Source organism: Gallinula chloropus, assembly GCF_964237585.1.
Source record: "Gallinula chloropus genome assembly, chromosome: 11".
Classification (NCBI taxonomy): Eukaryota; Metazoa; Chordata; class Aves; order Gruiformes; family Rallidae; genus Gallinula; species Gallinula chloropus.
In genome coordinates this window covers 6501759-6517409 of record NC_140096.1, presented here as the reverse complement: position 1 = coordinate 6517409, position 15651 = coordinate 6501759, and the positions used below count along the sequence as shown (strand labels likewise).

Genomic DNA, 15651 nt, shown 5'->3' with positions numbered 1-15651 from the left:
AAGCAACTGGTAAGTTCCTCTCAGCATACCCGTGACAGTAGCCCTCTTTGAAAGTGTGGTTACTGTTCATGTGACCACAGTTTAATTAAAAGGTAAAGCCACATTCTTTTTTTTATATGAATGCATAAAGCTCAGATTCAAGCATCAGGGGCTATCACATTGGCTACCTCACAGGGCTTAGGACAACCCGCTGAAAACTAAATATATTTTATTGAATTTTCATTAAATTCTTTGCCTCCTGAAAGTCATCATAGCAAAACCTAAAGATATCATTAATATTAAATAGATATACCAAGTCATTTTCCATCTAGATACAGGGGTTAGAAATCTTCAAGAGCTGGCTTGTGCTACATGTTGATATGCTAAGGTGATGATAAGCTTGTGAAGATGACCATGTTCTTATCAATCCTGTTCCACTGCCCTAGCATTAAGGAGAGGAGAGCTATGTGCTTCATTTTCATCAGGTGCGTGTTAAAGAAAGAGCTTTCCTTATTTCCTCTAAAGGTGTTGGTGAAGCAAAACAATGGAAATAAGTATTTCTCTGTACTAGAAAAGGTTCAATGCTCTAAGTTGGGCATGTAAAGCACTGCTATTGCTCTCAGTTTTCCTACAGACACTTCATATAAAAGCAGCATCTAATTTAAGTCACTTGGAAGTGTCCAGGATCAACAGCAGCAGGTGTTACAATAAATGAATGCTGTCACTTGCCCAAGCTGCAGAACACAGTTATACAGCAAAGACATGGGAGAGCAAGGCAAAATGCTTGAAAAAAGATTAAACTCAGCATATATTGTTTTCAGCTGCACTGAGAATAAATATGCTAAAATAGGGACACTCTCTAAAAGTCTTGCAAGCCTGGACCCACGTGATCTTCCACCGTGGGAAGAGCAGCACTCTGACCTTCCAATGTCTGTCCTACAACATGAGCAGTCCAAAAGGCAACTCTGAGCTTTTCCACCATGAATTAAAAGGTATGTCTGAGAAATGACTCAGCATATCTACATTTAGACACTACAAATATATATACACATTCATTTTCATGCAAAGTTATTATTTTGGAGTTAAGGGGCTAACCTGAGGGACCTGGGAGTAGGGGGTCAGAGTTCACCAAGGTCATCATTAGAACAAGGGGAAAAACATCAAAATTGTTAGAAATATCAACAAGCTAACATATTCAACTAAACCTTTCTTTTTAGATTTAGCTCAATATTCCTTTACATACAGTATGCAAAACACCAAACTATTATTATTCGTACCAATGAAAATAGACATTTGGAATAACAATAATGTTGTGTTGCCCTGGAAATTGGCTTAATTTTATAATCAATTAATAATAATAAAAAATCCATCCAAACACCATCCATCAAGTTTTGTTCTCAGGGCAACTCAACTGAAGTCAGACTGCTACATCATGTTTGACTTCATCACTTTTACTAATCTGAGAATATACCCAGCAGTCAACAACAAATAGTATACACAGAGTTTCTGGTTTTATTTATGTCCCTAGAAGGGGGCTAATTTGACAGCCACACAGCTGCTTTTATGACTAACTGCCTTATGTGAAATGTTACAAAATCAGCATTCCAACAATAGACTGTGTTATCATTTGAAACAAAAGGCTGGAGTGCTGATTGTACCAGAACTGTAATAATAGTTTGGTTTATCCACATTAGTTCACGCATAACTGAGAAAAACAAATGCTTCACTTTATACATTGCATGCAACAAAAATGGAGGTAAGAGGAAGAGAGAAAGAGACAGAGAGAACATGGCTGAGCAGAGCCTCACTGGTTGTTTCCCCTGCCAAAGCCTATAAAACAGCACAAAATGAGTCCAGCCATCCCCCTACCTCCTCAGCTGATGAGTCAGTAAGCACCTTATTTACACAGAGAAGTGTGAACAGGATGAGAAGCTTGAGAAAAACACCAAAGCTACAGCAGAGCAGAGAATCTTAGTGCTTTTATTATACATCAGGAGCTGCTTAGCTGTTTTGGTTTGGGTTTTTTTTAAGATTTTGGAGACATCCTCTAAGAATCTTGAAAAAAAAATAAAAGCCTATACTCTTATGGACCAATCAGCTTCCTGAGACAAAACTTTAAAGTTTCTTGTGTATCAAGTGAACAATTAATGTACCACTCTGCACACAGAAAAATTATCTTTGGAAGAACCTGACATCTCAGATGTCTTAGGCCTTTATTTGGGCACACTTAAATTACCAAGCCCAGCATCCCACCCTCCCTTCAACTCCTCCCACTTGCCCCAGGTGCAACTAACCACAGTGAGTAGGGCTGGGATTACCTGTCCTACCTGCCAGTGAACAACTAGGTAGAAGGTGACAATGCCACATGGAAAGCAGAAAGCAAGGTAGGGCTACCACTGTGCTGCAGGGATGCTCCATCCATAGTTAGAGCCTCTGGGGCAGAGCAGGGAGTAAGTTCCCCCAGGAGAAAGGGGAAAGGTATGCACTCCTTCCACTAACCAAATAGGAAACCAGGAAGAAATTGTGACTGGCTGTAGATTAGCAACCCACCGTGTTGTTCCAACCACTTGCATAAAAAGTGGGTTTGGGAACCAATATAACTCAAGTACTTCTACTAGGACTAAAAGTAAACCTCATTTTACTAGCAAGCAGCACCCCACTTTTTGAAGTGTTATAGATCAAAACCAAATGTTATGACGACTCATTTTAAATGCAGAGTTAGGATTGATGAATTCATAGTCTACTCTGCACAAGCAGAGAGCTCATACTGCCATTGAGAATAATCAAATCCCTCTATTCCAGTTCTAATGAAAATATTTTTATAGGATTCCGTTCTAAAAATGTTTTTCAGCGGGATTCCCTCCTCCTGTATCAGAAGCAAGCATGAGGAAAAAGAGAATCTTAAAATTTTTCCAAGGGTGTACTGCAACTAACTCTCCCTTGACATCCAAAAATGAATGATATATGTGTAGCAGCTACTTTACAAAATGTACTGATTCAAAACTAGCTTCCCCAAACAAGTCTTTCAATATCTGAGGTCAGAATTGGTGTGCAATAAACATATTACTTCTCCATTAATATGCAAAGCAAAAACCTGTAATGAACTAGTATCTTGGTTTTAAAGTGGCCTCATTGAAGGAGACTATCAAGCACATTGTAAGATGTTTCAAGAGTGGTATCTAATGCAAATAAACATTCGATGACTTAAGTCAAATTGTAATACACACCAGGGAGTTGCTCAGCAATGTTAACTCAATATAGAGAAGTTTTTACATTCCCAGAATTAGTTGATGCAGGAACAAAATGCCAACATGGAATGGAAAGATGAACATGACGTGATGGTGCACTGAGTCCATGGGAGCCACATGACACAATGGAGCAATGACTTATGTTACATGACACTCAGATGAGGCGGCAGCTATCCAATTTGATCATGCTGTGATGCTAGGGTGAATTGGATTTTCATGACTCTTAAAGTGATGGGGTTTGTTACTTTTGGCTTTTTTGTGCGCGATGACATTCGCTGGTCACGTGACAACACTGCAAAGGTATCAGATGCTCACGAGTCCGTATCGTGCTTGCTAGTTGATTACAGTGACAGCATGCGGAGAGCCTCCCGATATTAACGCATTAGAATTTTGCTGCCAGGTATCAGAAATCAACAGAAACAAATGCTGGTTTATTTTTAGACACTGTTACTTTTGGCAACAAAATCCTCTGGTTGCCTGCAAACATCAAGACCTAGGCCATGATGTTTGAACTTAACCATCCAAATCAACTGGGAAAGTTTAAAGGCTGATAACCTACCAGCAAAATATGACAGTACTTGCAGATGTTGATAGGAATGGATCACACTCTTACCTGGCCTTCCTGGAACACCTGGTGGGCCAGGGCTACCTTTCGGACCTTCCAGAGGTGGCCCTGGTATTCCTGGTGGACCTGGTGGACCCTGTAGACCAGGGAATCCCTGGAAACCTGGTTCTCCCTTCAGACCTGGAAGTCCAGGGGGCCCTGGTGGGCCGGGTAACCCTAGTTCTCCTTTCTGCCCTGTAAAAGCAAAGAGACATGTTATTAATACTGTTACAGATTTATCTGAAAGAAGTCCAAGTGTCAATTTGCAGAGGCATTTCTCTTGTGGAAGATGCAAAACTGGCCACAACTCCTTATTTACACATAGGCTAACATTCAGAAAGTTATGGCTAATAATTCTTGCAGGAAAAACTAAAACCTTTTAACATGTCAGAAGCCATAGCACCAAGTCTTGATCGTGCAGCGATACTGTAATTCATAAACAGCCTCTGTGTTTGTAAGCCCACAAGCAACACTTTCTCTTAAGAAACCCACTAATGTTACCACTTAATATTATTTGAGATACTGCTGATAGTTAAGACATACTAACAAGATTTTCTAATAAGCTTCAGAAATTTAGCAGCTTTGATGCTACTGGAAATTACCGTGGCTCTGTTTGTGAACTTACTTTTGAAAATACACCAAGCAGCTTCTTTTGTCATCTGTTGTATGAAGGCTTTATTTACTGAGACAAATCAGCAGAGTCCCACACAATGCAGTAGACTATTATTCTGCCTGCATAATTGTTCATTTGCAAAATTCTGTAGCCAGTGTCTTTATTACTGTGGTTAATTGAAAACATAGCTGAGAAAAAAGTTTAGTTGTTGCTATGGCATTCACTTGTTGCAGAACATACCACATGGCCTCCTTTTTTTGGTGCATAGATATATTTTTACATTTAACCTTTTTAACAAAGCACAACTGGTGAACTTTACCTGACAAGCCTGGAATTCCTGGAAGTCCTGGACGGCCAAAACCTGGTAGACCTGAAAAGAAACAGATTCAGTTGATAATCAATGTCTAGCTTTGAAGTCTCCAGGAATAGCAGTGAGGCCAAGACGATGACAGCACAATTCATTTAAATCTCAGATTACTTGAGACTATTAGATAGATTCTCATTACTTACAAAACTTCTACACCAAAAGCTAGACATTTTCCTACAGAATGCATCCATAACTAGTTTTGAATGTATATGGGTAGTTATAAGATAGACTGACTACAGAAAGCAAGACATCACAATACAGAATGAAGAAGAGAAAAAACAGGAAGACTATCTAACCTGGTTCACCCTTCTGGCCAGCTGGTCCAGGGATACCATCTCGACCAGGCTGACCTTTCTCCCCTGAAGGACCAGGAGGGCCAGGACGACCAATATCACCTGAAAGGGAGATAGAACCCATTAGCACAGTCATGCCTAACCTGCAATAAAAGAAAATCAACCTCCTCCACTCCCCACCACCTGAACCTGAAGGTGTGACAAGGTAATAACAAATTCACAAGGATGTAATATTAAAATGAAAACTTTTCTGTCCCTGCTGACAATTTAGAAGAGGCTTTTAGGCCTGTGCCTTTTAAGAAGTTAAGTGTTAGCTAAAAATAACATAATGCTTTCCTTCAGGGTAAATTAGAATTTTGTTCCTATGAAACCAGGTTATACCACTAGAGTACTAAAAGCTGGTAGATACTGAAACAGTTAACTTCTTGTTTCAATAGCTAATGATATAACTATGGCAGTAAATAAGTCATCAAGAGAAAGTAAAAAAAATATGTTTAATCTCCATAAACAAAGCACGTGCAATGGTGTTTGAGCATCCTCACACATACAAATAATTCCCATGATATTAAAGAGATAAGTAGTAAGGAGGTGGTGTGACATTTTTTCATGGAAGCAGCTGACCCTCAGTGCACAGTTCATGCTCACCTACTGGCCCAGGAGGTCCAGGCAGGCCAGGATTACCTGGAGGCCCCTCGATACCTTTTGGTCCTGGAACTCCTGGCGTTCCTGTAAAGTACAGGCATTTCAATCCATTAAGCACAGTACTGGCTTTCAGCAGATCTGGAAATGCTATAAGCTGAGATGCCCTGAATAACAAATGAGTTAAATATATCGAGAAACTGTATTTGTGTTCATTTTGCAGATTTACAGCCGATCAAAGAGATGAATTATAAGTCAAAGGATGTACAGAAACAAAACATACTAGCACAATGGGCCTTACTGCTGCTCTCAAGTCTGTTGTCTTAGTTCTCAAGTGCCCATGGCCAAGGACACAGTGACTCTGGCAGTGTGCTAGGAAATCATTATTTTAGAGATAGGTGTTTCTACTTGACAACAAATTGAGGCATTATGAACTGTGGTTGGATAGTCCTTCCCCAATTCTCTTTTCCTTTCCTGAAAAAGGAACTTCATAAAAATGGACTTAGAATTTACACAAGATTCTCTCCCCTACAGCATGAACCGAATGGAAGGCAAGAAAAACAATCAATGGGCTACAGTGTGTCTGTCCTGAACTGAGCCTGATCAAGGCAGCGTATCAATACACCATTTTGACTGTTCAAAGTCTTTCATGCATGGCATGAAGCAGAGGTTAAGAACTGTCAGGTTCATGGCCAGGTTTTGTTCTCCTTTAAGCTTCCTGCTGCCATGACTACACTGTTATAAAATTCCCCAACTTCCTATATGGAAGCAGCTCAAGCATGCTTGTAGAACAGCCCTTATTGCTGCAAATGCAGCATAGGTAAGAAATCTTGTTTCTTTAAATTGAGAAAGAAAGAACTGACACATACCCATAAACAATCTTTATAAATATATTTTAGAGAAGAGTGTAAAATCCAATTTCATGTTTCAGAGAGATTTCTCCTTAGAACACACCTTTAGACAATAAAAGCTATTAAAAAAGCCTAGTTTTCCTGACAACTTTTTATTGATTCAAGAAGGAAAAATATGAAGCTAAACACAGCTATTTTCTGGGTCAGAGGAGGAAAGAATGACTGCTGTAGGGAGTGGAGAGCATTAGCTAACATCCCCTCAGAGCAGATGAATAATTTCAGAAGGCACTCAATTGATACACTTACACACTCCTGCAGTGGTAAGTCCAACAGCACAAAGCTTAGAAGAGGCAGATTGCTAGCCACTGAAAGAAGCTGCAGCCCCCTTCACCACTTAACCCACAGTGTTTAGATTTCTATACAGATATAAGCAATACTGAAAATAAAGAAATGGCCTGTTCAGAATTACCTGGGAATCCAGGAAGGCCTGGCTCTCCTTTTGCACCTGGACTGCCAGGAAATCCAGGCAAACCAGGATTTCCAGCTATACCTTTACTGCCTGGACTACCTGGGTATCCAGGCAAACCGAGATCACCCTAGAAAACATTAAGCAGAAGTAAGAAACCAGCCTTTACAAGATGGACCTACCCATCTTACATGTCCCCAAGTCCTACAATCGCAAAAAAGGTCACCATTATATTCTGTATGCTTCTTATATCCAGGTGATGTTAACCATCTCAGAGAAAATAAATTTGAAATAACAATGTAAATATTTATACAAAAACATAGGGGGAGATTTGTTAAGAGTATCATAGCTTTTGTCAGAACTGGCCTACACTTAAGAGAAAAGTGTTGTCTTCCAGACGAGACAGATTTTTTTACTCCATAACACAGAAGAAAAGTCTGTGGGCCTTTAGCTATGCAAATTCTTTTGCTCAATTAATTGCTGCTCAATTTCAATTATAAGGCATTAGTAAAGGTTGCTATATAATCTGTAGGTGTCTCACTTCTGTGGATGACAAAATATGATGTAGGTAAACATCAGTGCAAATATTTTAGAGACTTAAAAATTTTAAGCAGCAATAATCATGATACATCATCTCCTTGGTAATTAATTCTTTAATGCATATTGACTTTTTTTTAGGAATTAACTGCATAATTAGAAATGGGAACAGTGATATTAATTGTATAAATCCCTGTGAACTACCACAATGTCAGTAAGTGTCATCATAGTGCAGACTAGGCCACTAACTGAACCCAATTTGAAGGGTAAGGTGAAGAGTGTTCCTTTAACCAGATTGAAGCATTATAAATATTTTCACCTTTAAAATTAGAGATGTTAGTTCCCATCTGAAAATAACAAAACACAGTCAACTCTGTTGTTAATATATTTATATACATATTTACAGTTATATATTGTCATAGTTAAAAAGCCCAGTCCACCACAGAATCTAATTTCCTCCTGGAATTTTCTACTGAAGGATTTTCTAAGCATACCTTTGGTCCAGGGAGACCAGGAATACCAACGCCTGAAAGGCCAGGATCACCTTTCTCCCCTTTCAATCCAGGAAATCCTGCAGGTCCAGGCTGCCCTGGACGTCCTGCTATTCCTTGGCTGCCTTTAATACCTGGGGGACCTGTCCAAAAGGTAAGATGAAGATTTCATAAATGTAAGAAACTTATGCAGAGGTTTAGAGAAATTAACTCAAGCTACAGCCCCTAAACTAGAAAAGACTAACATATAGCATGGCTAGCTTTGAATACTAATTGTTTTTATGTTTAAAAGCAACAAAAAATTTCTAAAAATTTCTCATGGCTTTTTTGCTTGACATTAGTAAGCTTTCTTTTTTCTTAATTTATACAAATCCAGGTATCTTCTTGTAGTATTCAGGCACAATTTAGTATTGGAATCCTCAGAAACTGGATTTTTTGTTTCAGCAATTTAAGTAATAAAATTCACTTTCTCTATCCCCTTTTGATTGTGTCTTCTGACACGTGGGTTTAGAGACTCATTTTTTGAGCTTTCGGAGTGGAATCTGAGAAACCAGAAAAGTATGCAAGTTACAAAGTGTAGATCATCCTGCTTCTACATCCATAGGCACTTTAAAATAATTTTTATTCAATATATTTGATATTTGCATTTTCTGTTTTAATAGGTATTTCCAATTTCTTATGTACTTTTTCAACAAATGCATTTTAGGGCTTTATTTATTCCCCAAGTGTGTCACCATTTAAATATAGTATTAGAAAACACACACAAGCAGATCCACTTTTGTACTACATAAAAGAAAAACAGCGGCCCAAATGAAGTAAAATACAAGCACAGAAACTAACCTGGAAGGCCCATCTCTCCCATGGCACCTTTTAATCCTGGAGGTCCTGCAGGTCCTGGCTGGCCAGGAAGTCCTGTCTCTCCCTTGATACCTAGGAAAGTTGTGGTTTTTTGTTAATGGCAATAATTCAAGTCATGTGCACTCAAATAAACATGCTTGTCATCTAAGTAAAAACACAATGGATTTGGAGTTGCTTTAGGCCTCATACTGCTTCTACATGCCTTTTCACACTCATTTGTAGTGAAATACTAAACAACTTCTGTTTGTTCTGAGGCAAGGTTTGATCAGGGAAACTTGTTTGTTGTGAAGATTCATCTAATAAACTGGGTTAAATCTCAGTCCATGATTTAGTAATCATCTGAAGCCATTTAGTACTGGTGTGACTTGGTCTCTCATGAGTTGTTCTGTACAATGAACACATCAACTCTCATCTACAATAGGTATTCAGCAGATTATATTACAAGTCATCCTAAAAGCTATCCTAATCTTCAGTGGGATCAGCTTAAAACTGGTTTTGGTTGTCTCAAAAAGCTCAAAGCACACTGTTTGAACAATGATTTTAAGTGTCCCAAACCCATGCAGCTCTACCTGTAAATCCTTAGGCTTTGCTGTGGATATAACTGGGATAACACCCCAATCCCTCGCCATAAAAATGCACTCAGTTTCCACAAAGCTGTCCATCTGAGGCCTGATTTCCTTACCTGGCAATCCTGGCACACCTGGTGGGCCACCAAGTCCTGGTGGGCCTGGGTCACCTGGGAGACCTTGATAACCTTTCTGTCCTGATAAACCAGGAATACCTTAAAGGAAAAAAAACACAGCTTCATTATTATTGCTACTATTCCTGTATGGTTTCTTATTGTAAAAGAGATGAAATATAGTACAAAATAAACAATTCAAACAGGGTTTTTGTCCTCCAGTACCTGTTGTTCCTCCTAGTTTAGCAAAGAGATGTATCACAGAACATAAAATATCACTTCAGAAAGTTTTAAATTACTAGTAAACAGGAACAATATAGATAAGTAGAAGAAAGAGAAACTTTGTAACTAATGCCAATGTACTTCATTCAGAAGGGACTGTGTTTTCAGACTCCATAATACCCTTTCTATGTTCATCCAGATTCTTTATATACATGTTTAATTACATTGCTACACCAGTAGCACTTTGGGACTGATATACTAGTAATATACATACACAACACACGTATATAAAGTAATGCAGGTATTTTAGAAGATGTCTGCAAATTCTATGTGGTTATCACCCCATATTAACAACTTTGTGCTGCCCTGCAGGCACAGGTAAATCTGCTCTCCAGAGCTTTTAACAGAAGGGGAAAAAAAAAAAAAGAAACCAAAGAAAAAAGGTATTTTCGGATCCTACAAAGGCTTCAGAGGAATGAATCACAGAATGTTAGGGTTTGGAAAGAACCTCAAAAGATCATCTAGTCCAATCCCCCTGCCAGAGCAGGATTACCTACATCAATATCAACAACAGTTAAATTGGCACTATAATGGGTGGGCCAACATTAGAGAAAGGCATTATAATTGTCTCTAGGGTATTTTTACTCCTCTCAAGACTAAATCAGAGTTCAAAGACGACATCAGGATCCTTAGTGGGGGAAAGGGGGGGAAGCCAGCAGGTGAGAGGGAAAACAAACTGAAGTGAACTGAGAAAATCTTCCAGGCTGCCAGCTTGCCAAATAGAAACACACAGATGACATTTAGCTCTCAGAGGGTAAACTCAGAGATACCTAGAGGGACAATCCAGAGGTGATGCACGAGCAGATGACCTGCATAATTCCATCCCACAAGGCAAAGTCCCAAGAGCCTTGAAGACAGCAGGAATGCAGCCAGCACTGCATCCATGACAACTATCTGTCATTGTGCTTAGGAATAACACCTAGAAGACTCACTTGTAATCCTGCTGAAACCACCTTAGTGCTATTACAATATTGCCATATGCCATAAAGTAACAGGTAATGCACAAGGACACTGTAAACTAACCATAAGAGTTACCTGATCATAAGACCACTTCAAAAAAAAAAGCATAAAGTAAGCCACTTGTATATTTTGACTTTATTTTTTCCCTGTAAGAAAGAATAAACTGTAGAGAATTCAGTTACAGGCCCCTTATCTGCAGAGGACAAACCACCTCCCCAGACCCACACATGAAGTTCTGTACCTGGAACACCTGGCTCGCCTTTTTCTCCTTTTGCTCCTAGCTGTTTTGAATCAACTGTTCCAGCTGGACCTGGCAGGCCTGCTTCACCTTTGACACCTTTCTGTCCTACCAGTCCAGGAGGCCCTGGTGGACCAGGTAATCCATTGTTACCTACAGCAGATACAGACAAAAGGGGAAAAAATATAATCCTTAAGGTAGGGTAATATACTTATAATGCTTTTTTTGTTTGTTTTTTTTTACATAAGAAGTCCATGATCTATTCATTAAGTTTGAATTCAACAAATGATCAGCAAGTTTATGTAAATTGTCCACAGCACCTTAAGCCCTGGGACAAAGCTAAGTGACAAGTCTACATGGGGAGACCTGCATGCTGCAGTGTGGCCAGCCCAGCTTGGAGGAAGCAGCTGTCTGATGAACTACATCAGAGATCCCAGATGCCACCACACTGTGCTGCTAGCACAGTAGAGTTGCAAGAGCTACAGCAGCTTTGGATTACAGCCTTCTGGTTCTGTGGAGATGAGTGGGTTGTTTTTCCTAACAAACTCTTTCAAAGCTTATCTCTAATAAGGGGGTCAGGAAAATGTAGATAAAATAGTTTCCTATTATACCTATACAGCTGATTCTGGATGAGCTCATAACCCAAAGCTACTGTTTTGTTTTATTTCTGCTACTTAAAGTAGACTTTATAACATCAGAAATATCATCCTACTTAACACCATCAATCCAAAGGTAATGTTTTAAAAATAGCTAACATTTCATGACAATTTTAAAAAGGATGACCAAATGCAATGGCTTGAAACTACAAAACAATTCTGAACATCAACACTGCCAAAAGATAACTCAACCAGATCAAATAATGAATATCTAGATGCCAGCACTACAAAGCCTCTTTCTACACAGGACACTGAAAATAGCATTCTGCACTCTCTTCAGGGGTAGATAAACCAAGTATTACCTTTCAATCCAGGTAGGCCATTTCTTCCAGGAGTTCCTGGAGGCCCTGGAGGACCAGGAGCTCCCATGACGCCCATCTCCCCTTTGGCACCTAAATGCATTGAATCATCATTGTCATTCTGAAGAAAGACTCAAAACCAATCAGTACTTAACTTTTACTTCCCTACAGTTTTCTGGTATTTATTAACCAGCATGTGCCTGTTTTAAGGGAATTCCACGCACTCAGCTCTTGTACAGATCTAAATCAGATTAAATGTGACTTGATAATCATAGCAATTTTTTCTCCATTAAGTCCTGAGAAGAAAGTTTGCCACGCACTGTTCTTTCTGGTAGAAAGCATATTTATGCCTCCTACAAGTTTAGTTCCCTGGTTTGAAACAAGGCTTTAATTTATTGAAAGGTAAAAAGACAATTAGATATACACTACTTCTAGAATCTTTTGTATTGCCCCCTCTATCTGGAGACAGATTCTCAAAAGTAACTTCTGAGATTTTATTCCAACAGAATAAGGAAATTAATATTTACAAGTATATGCAGATCCAATTGATAGCATCTGTAATTGTTCCTTTAAAACAAATTCTGTTTCTAAATTTAGCAGTGACTAGAAAAAATAATCACAAAATAAATTAGAATACTGTCAGAACAATGATAATCAAAGTCACATTTGAAAGTTATGGATAACATGGAAAATATTCAAATCAAGTTACAGAGAAGAGGTGACAAGGATTTGAATACAACAGTTTGGATTTTGTTTTGGTTTTTAAATTGTGAAATAAAATAACTACATATATCCAACTTTTAATGGACAGGATAGACAAAGCTTATACTTGGACATGCCAACTTAAAGAGCATCAACCTGTAACTAGACTGTTTGTTCTCTGTCCACAGGTTAGAAATGTGAGCCTACCTGGGAATCCTGGTATTCCGTCCCGGCCAGGTGGCCCAGGTGAACCCTGAGGCCCTGGAAGACCAGGGGGTCCTGGATATCCTGGGGTTCCTTGGTCACCTGGAGGACCAGGAACGTCGAAGCCTGGAGGACCTGGATCCCCTTTCTCCCCTGGAATGCCCTGCAACCCTAGACAATGTTGTTGAGAGAATCTTTTAGCAGAAGAGTAAGGCAAGGCTGTGTTTCTCTAGAGACAATACCATAGGAATAGCTAAGCTTTCTCTGCAGTCCATTCCTAGTGCTGAACCAAACCCTGCGTTTTTACTGAAGCCGTTTACTTTTTAATGGCTTCCAAGTATTAAAGTTCATTTTGTCCTGAAGAGAAGCACTGAAGTTTCACAAAATCTCAAAAGGAAAACAACTCTCTGCAACAACCCTTTAAGTCTAATTAATAAAACAAAAAGCCAAGATTGATTAGACTGGTATTTTATCACTGATATTTTTACAGGTATATTTCCATTAAAGATTCCATTATACCACATTTTAAAATCAGCTAAGTACTTCTAAGAACAGCAAAATTCTGCATTGCTTTACATTCCCCTGAATGAAAAATATGAATTATCAAAATTTACTTAATATTGTTTCATGTGAACAAATACTGAGCTTGAGGCACTGCTGAAGCAAGCAGACAGCTCGTTTTCCTCCAGCTCACTGTGTCAGTGAAGACACTCACTCTGGAATTGTAGCTGAAAAAAAAAGGTTTATTAAACTTGAAGTTAAGAAAAGGCTTGGTAAAGAAACCACAGTACCTGGGGAACCTGAGGTTCAAAAGCCAACGAGTTAGAGCTCATCAGGAAGTTGAGATAGGTAGCAGTAAGGAGTTGTAATAGTCGTTAAGTTAGGAAACAAAATAAAGCACATATAGATTAGAACAAAGAAAAACATGTATCCTGAAGTTACTGAAAACAGATCCAAGTACAAAGAACACAAACCCAATGTTAAAAGAAACCAGGCTACAAGAAGAGTTGGGTATCTTTTTCAAAGTGCAGCCATCACTGTATGCAGAAGCAGGAAATTTAGTGGGATATCTGCAAACATTGATGGTACATTTTAAAAATAAAACTACTTCCCCCCCCTCCTTGTCTAGTACTCTCTCTGCAACTGGGGAACAGGCTTTTTCCGAACAGTTTCTTCCACAAAACTGTCAAGAGTAGATACAGAACAAGCAGCAGCTGATTGATAGGGTGATCTGCATCACATTCTGGTAAAACCTTTCAAATAGGGATTTTCAAAAGATTCCTCTCTATAACCCAAACCCCATCCATTTTCCTCCATTCTTTAGGTCTGTTATGCAAGTTTACATTGTTACCCCTACAGAGATAACATTGTAGGTTACAAGCCTTAGTGCATTCTAACAGATGACAAGAACATGCCAAAACCTCAGAAAAACTTAAGGCAAACCCACTCTCAACTGTGGGAACAAGTTTAAGGGTGATGTCACAGATTATCACTGCATTAAACTAATTGTGTCATGTGCCTGGAACTGCTTACTTTGCAGAGGAAAAACAGCAGTACCAGAAGATGGATAGAGACAGCACATGCTCTGTGTTTAAGTGATCTATATCAGCAGATGGAAAAAACCCCAAACATTGGGAAAATATATGCCAGTAACAGGACAAACTCCGTATCTATAATGTTAAATCTACCTTTTCAAATAGAAATTAATTCTAATGTAATTTGTTTCTCAAAAATGTAACCATATCATAATTAGAACAATACAAACACAACAAAGTCTAAATTAATTTGTTGCATATTAAAAAATGATGCTGAGTTACTACAAGCTATTTGAAAAAAATGGTGGTCCAGAGAAAGGAAATTCTTAACACAAAAATCCTTCAAGAATTACCAAATTACCTGAAAAACAGACCCTCAGAAACTTCACCCTAATGTTGCATAACAGAACAGAATCAAAACAGCCTAGTAACACAAACAAGGGATGGGAAATGGGCATGCAAGGCATTCCAAGCAAAACAGAAAAATAGTGCCAAGGGAAGTAACCAGAAGTTGTCAAGCCAGACCTTCAGCCATGAAATACACTTCAGATCCACCATGCTGTTAGTAACCACAGTGATTAGTTAGTACAAACACGAAGAGTGAAAGTATGAGCATCCACCAACTCTAGTAAAAATTATGCATTTGTCAAAATCGGGTATTTTGCAGAATAAATCAGCAATGACCAGAAATAAAATTCTGGCTAATACTAGAAGAGATGTTACAGGATGACAAAAGAACATGCAGTTGGATGAAATATTCAAACCCATACTAATGCATCCCCCTCAAATACACACCAATGTCACCTCTGTTTCCACTCAGCCTCAAGTGCAATCACAGGTTCAGGATGGTACAGTAAGCACAGGAAGCCAGACAGAGGACCCACCTGCTCGCTCAGGGAACTTCTGTGCACATCATCCAGAATCCCTCTGTCCCTAGCTCTAAACACTGGACATATTCAAGGCTTGCTGGTGCAGGGACCACACATTCCTCTCCCCACTGGGAAATGTGTGAAGAAGTATACTTAAACGTGACCCACCCCTTACGTGAGTAGAACTCAAACTCCACTTACTCAAGTGTTTGCCTATTTTCAAGTTACACATTTCAGTAAACCTCAGCTCACAACTCTGAGATCTGAATATGATCAACCAA

At 39.0% G+C, this 15651-nt stretch overlaps 1 protein-coding gene across 1 annotated transcript in view; it reads right to left on the bottom strand.

Annotated features, from left to right (window-relative positions):
* The window catches only part of COL4A5 (collagen type IV alpha 5 chain), a gene marked incomplete at both ends in the record, with an annotated part of 73188 nt that overhangs the window by 9037 nt on the left and 48500 nt on the right, over window positions 1-15651 (bottom strand). The window contains 11 exons of the mRNA XM_084269323.1: window positions 3841-4026; window positions 4764-4814; window positions 5108-5206; window positions 5750-5830; window positions 7064-7190; window positions 8092-8231; window positions 8929-9018; window positions 9629-9727; window positions 11109-11258; window positions 12064-12153; window positions 12970-13137. Of these exons, the coding sequence (XP_084125449.1) occupies window positions 3841-4026; window positions 4764-4814; window positions 5108-5206; window positions 5750-5830; window positions 7064-7190; window positions 8092-8231; window positions 8929-9018; window positions 9629-9727; window positions 11109-11258; window positions 12064-12153; window positions 12970-13137 (1281 nt within the window). The remainder of the gene's footprint in view (window positions 1-3840; window positions 4027-4763; window positions 4815-5107; window positions 5207-5749; window positions 5831-7063; window positions 7191-8091; window positions 8232-8928; window positions 9019-9628; window positions 9728-11108; window positions 11259-12063; window positions 12154-12969; window positions 13138-15651) is intronic.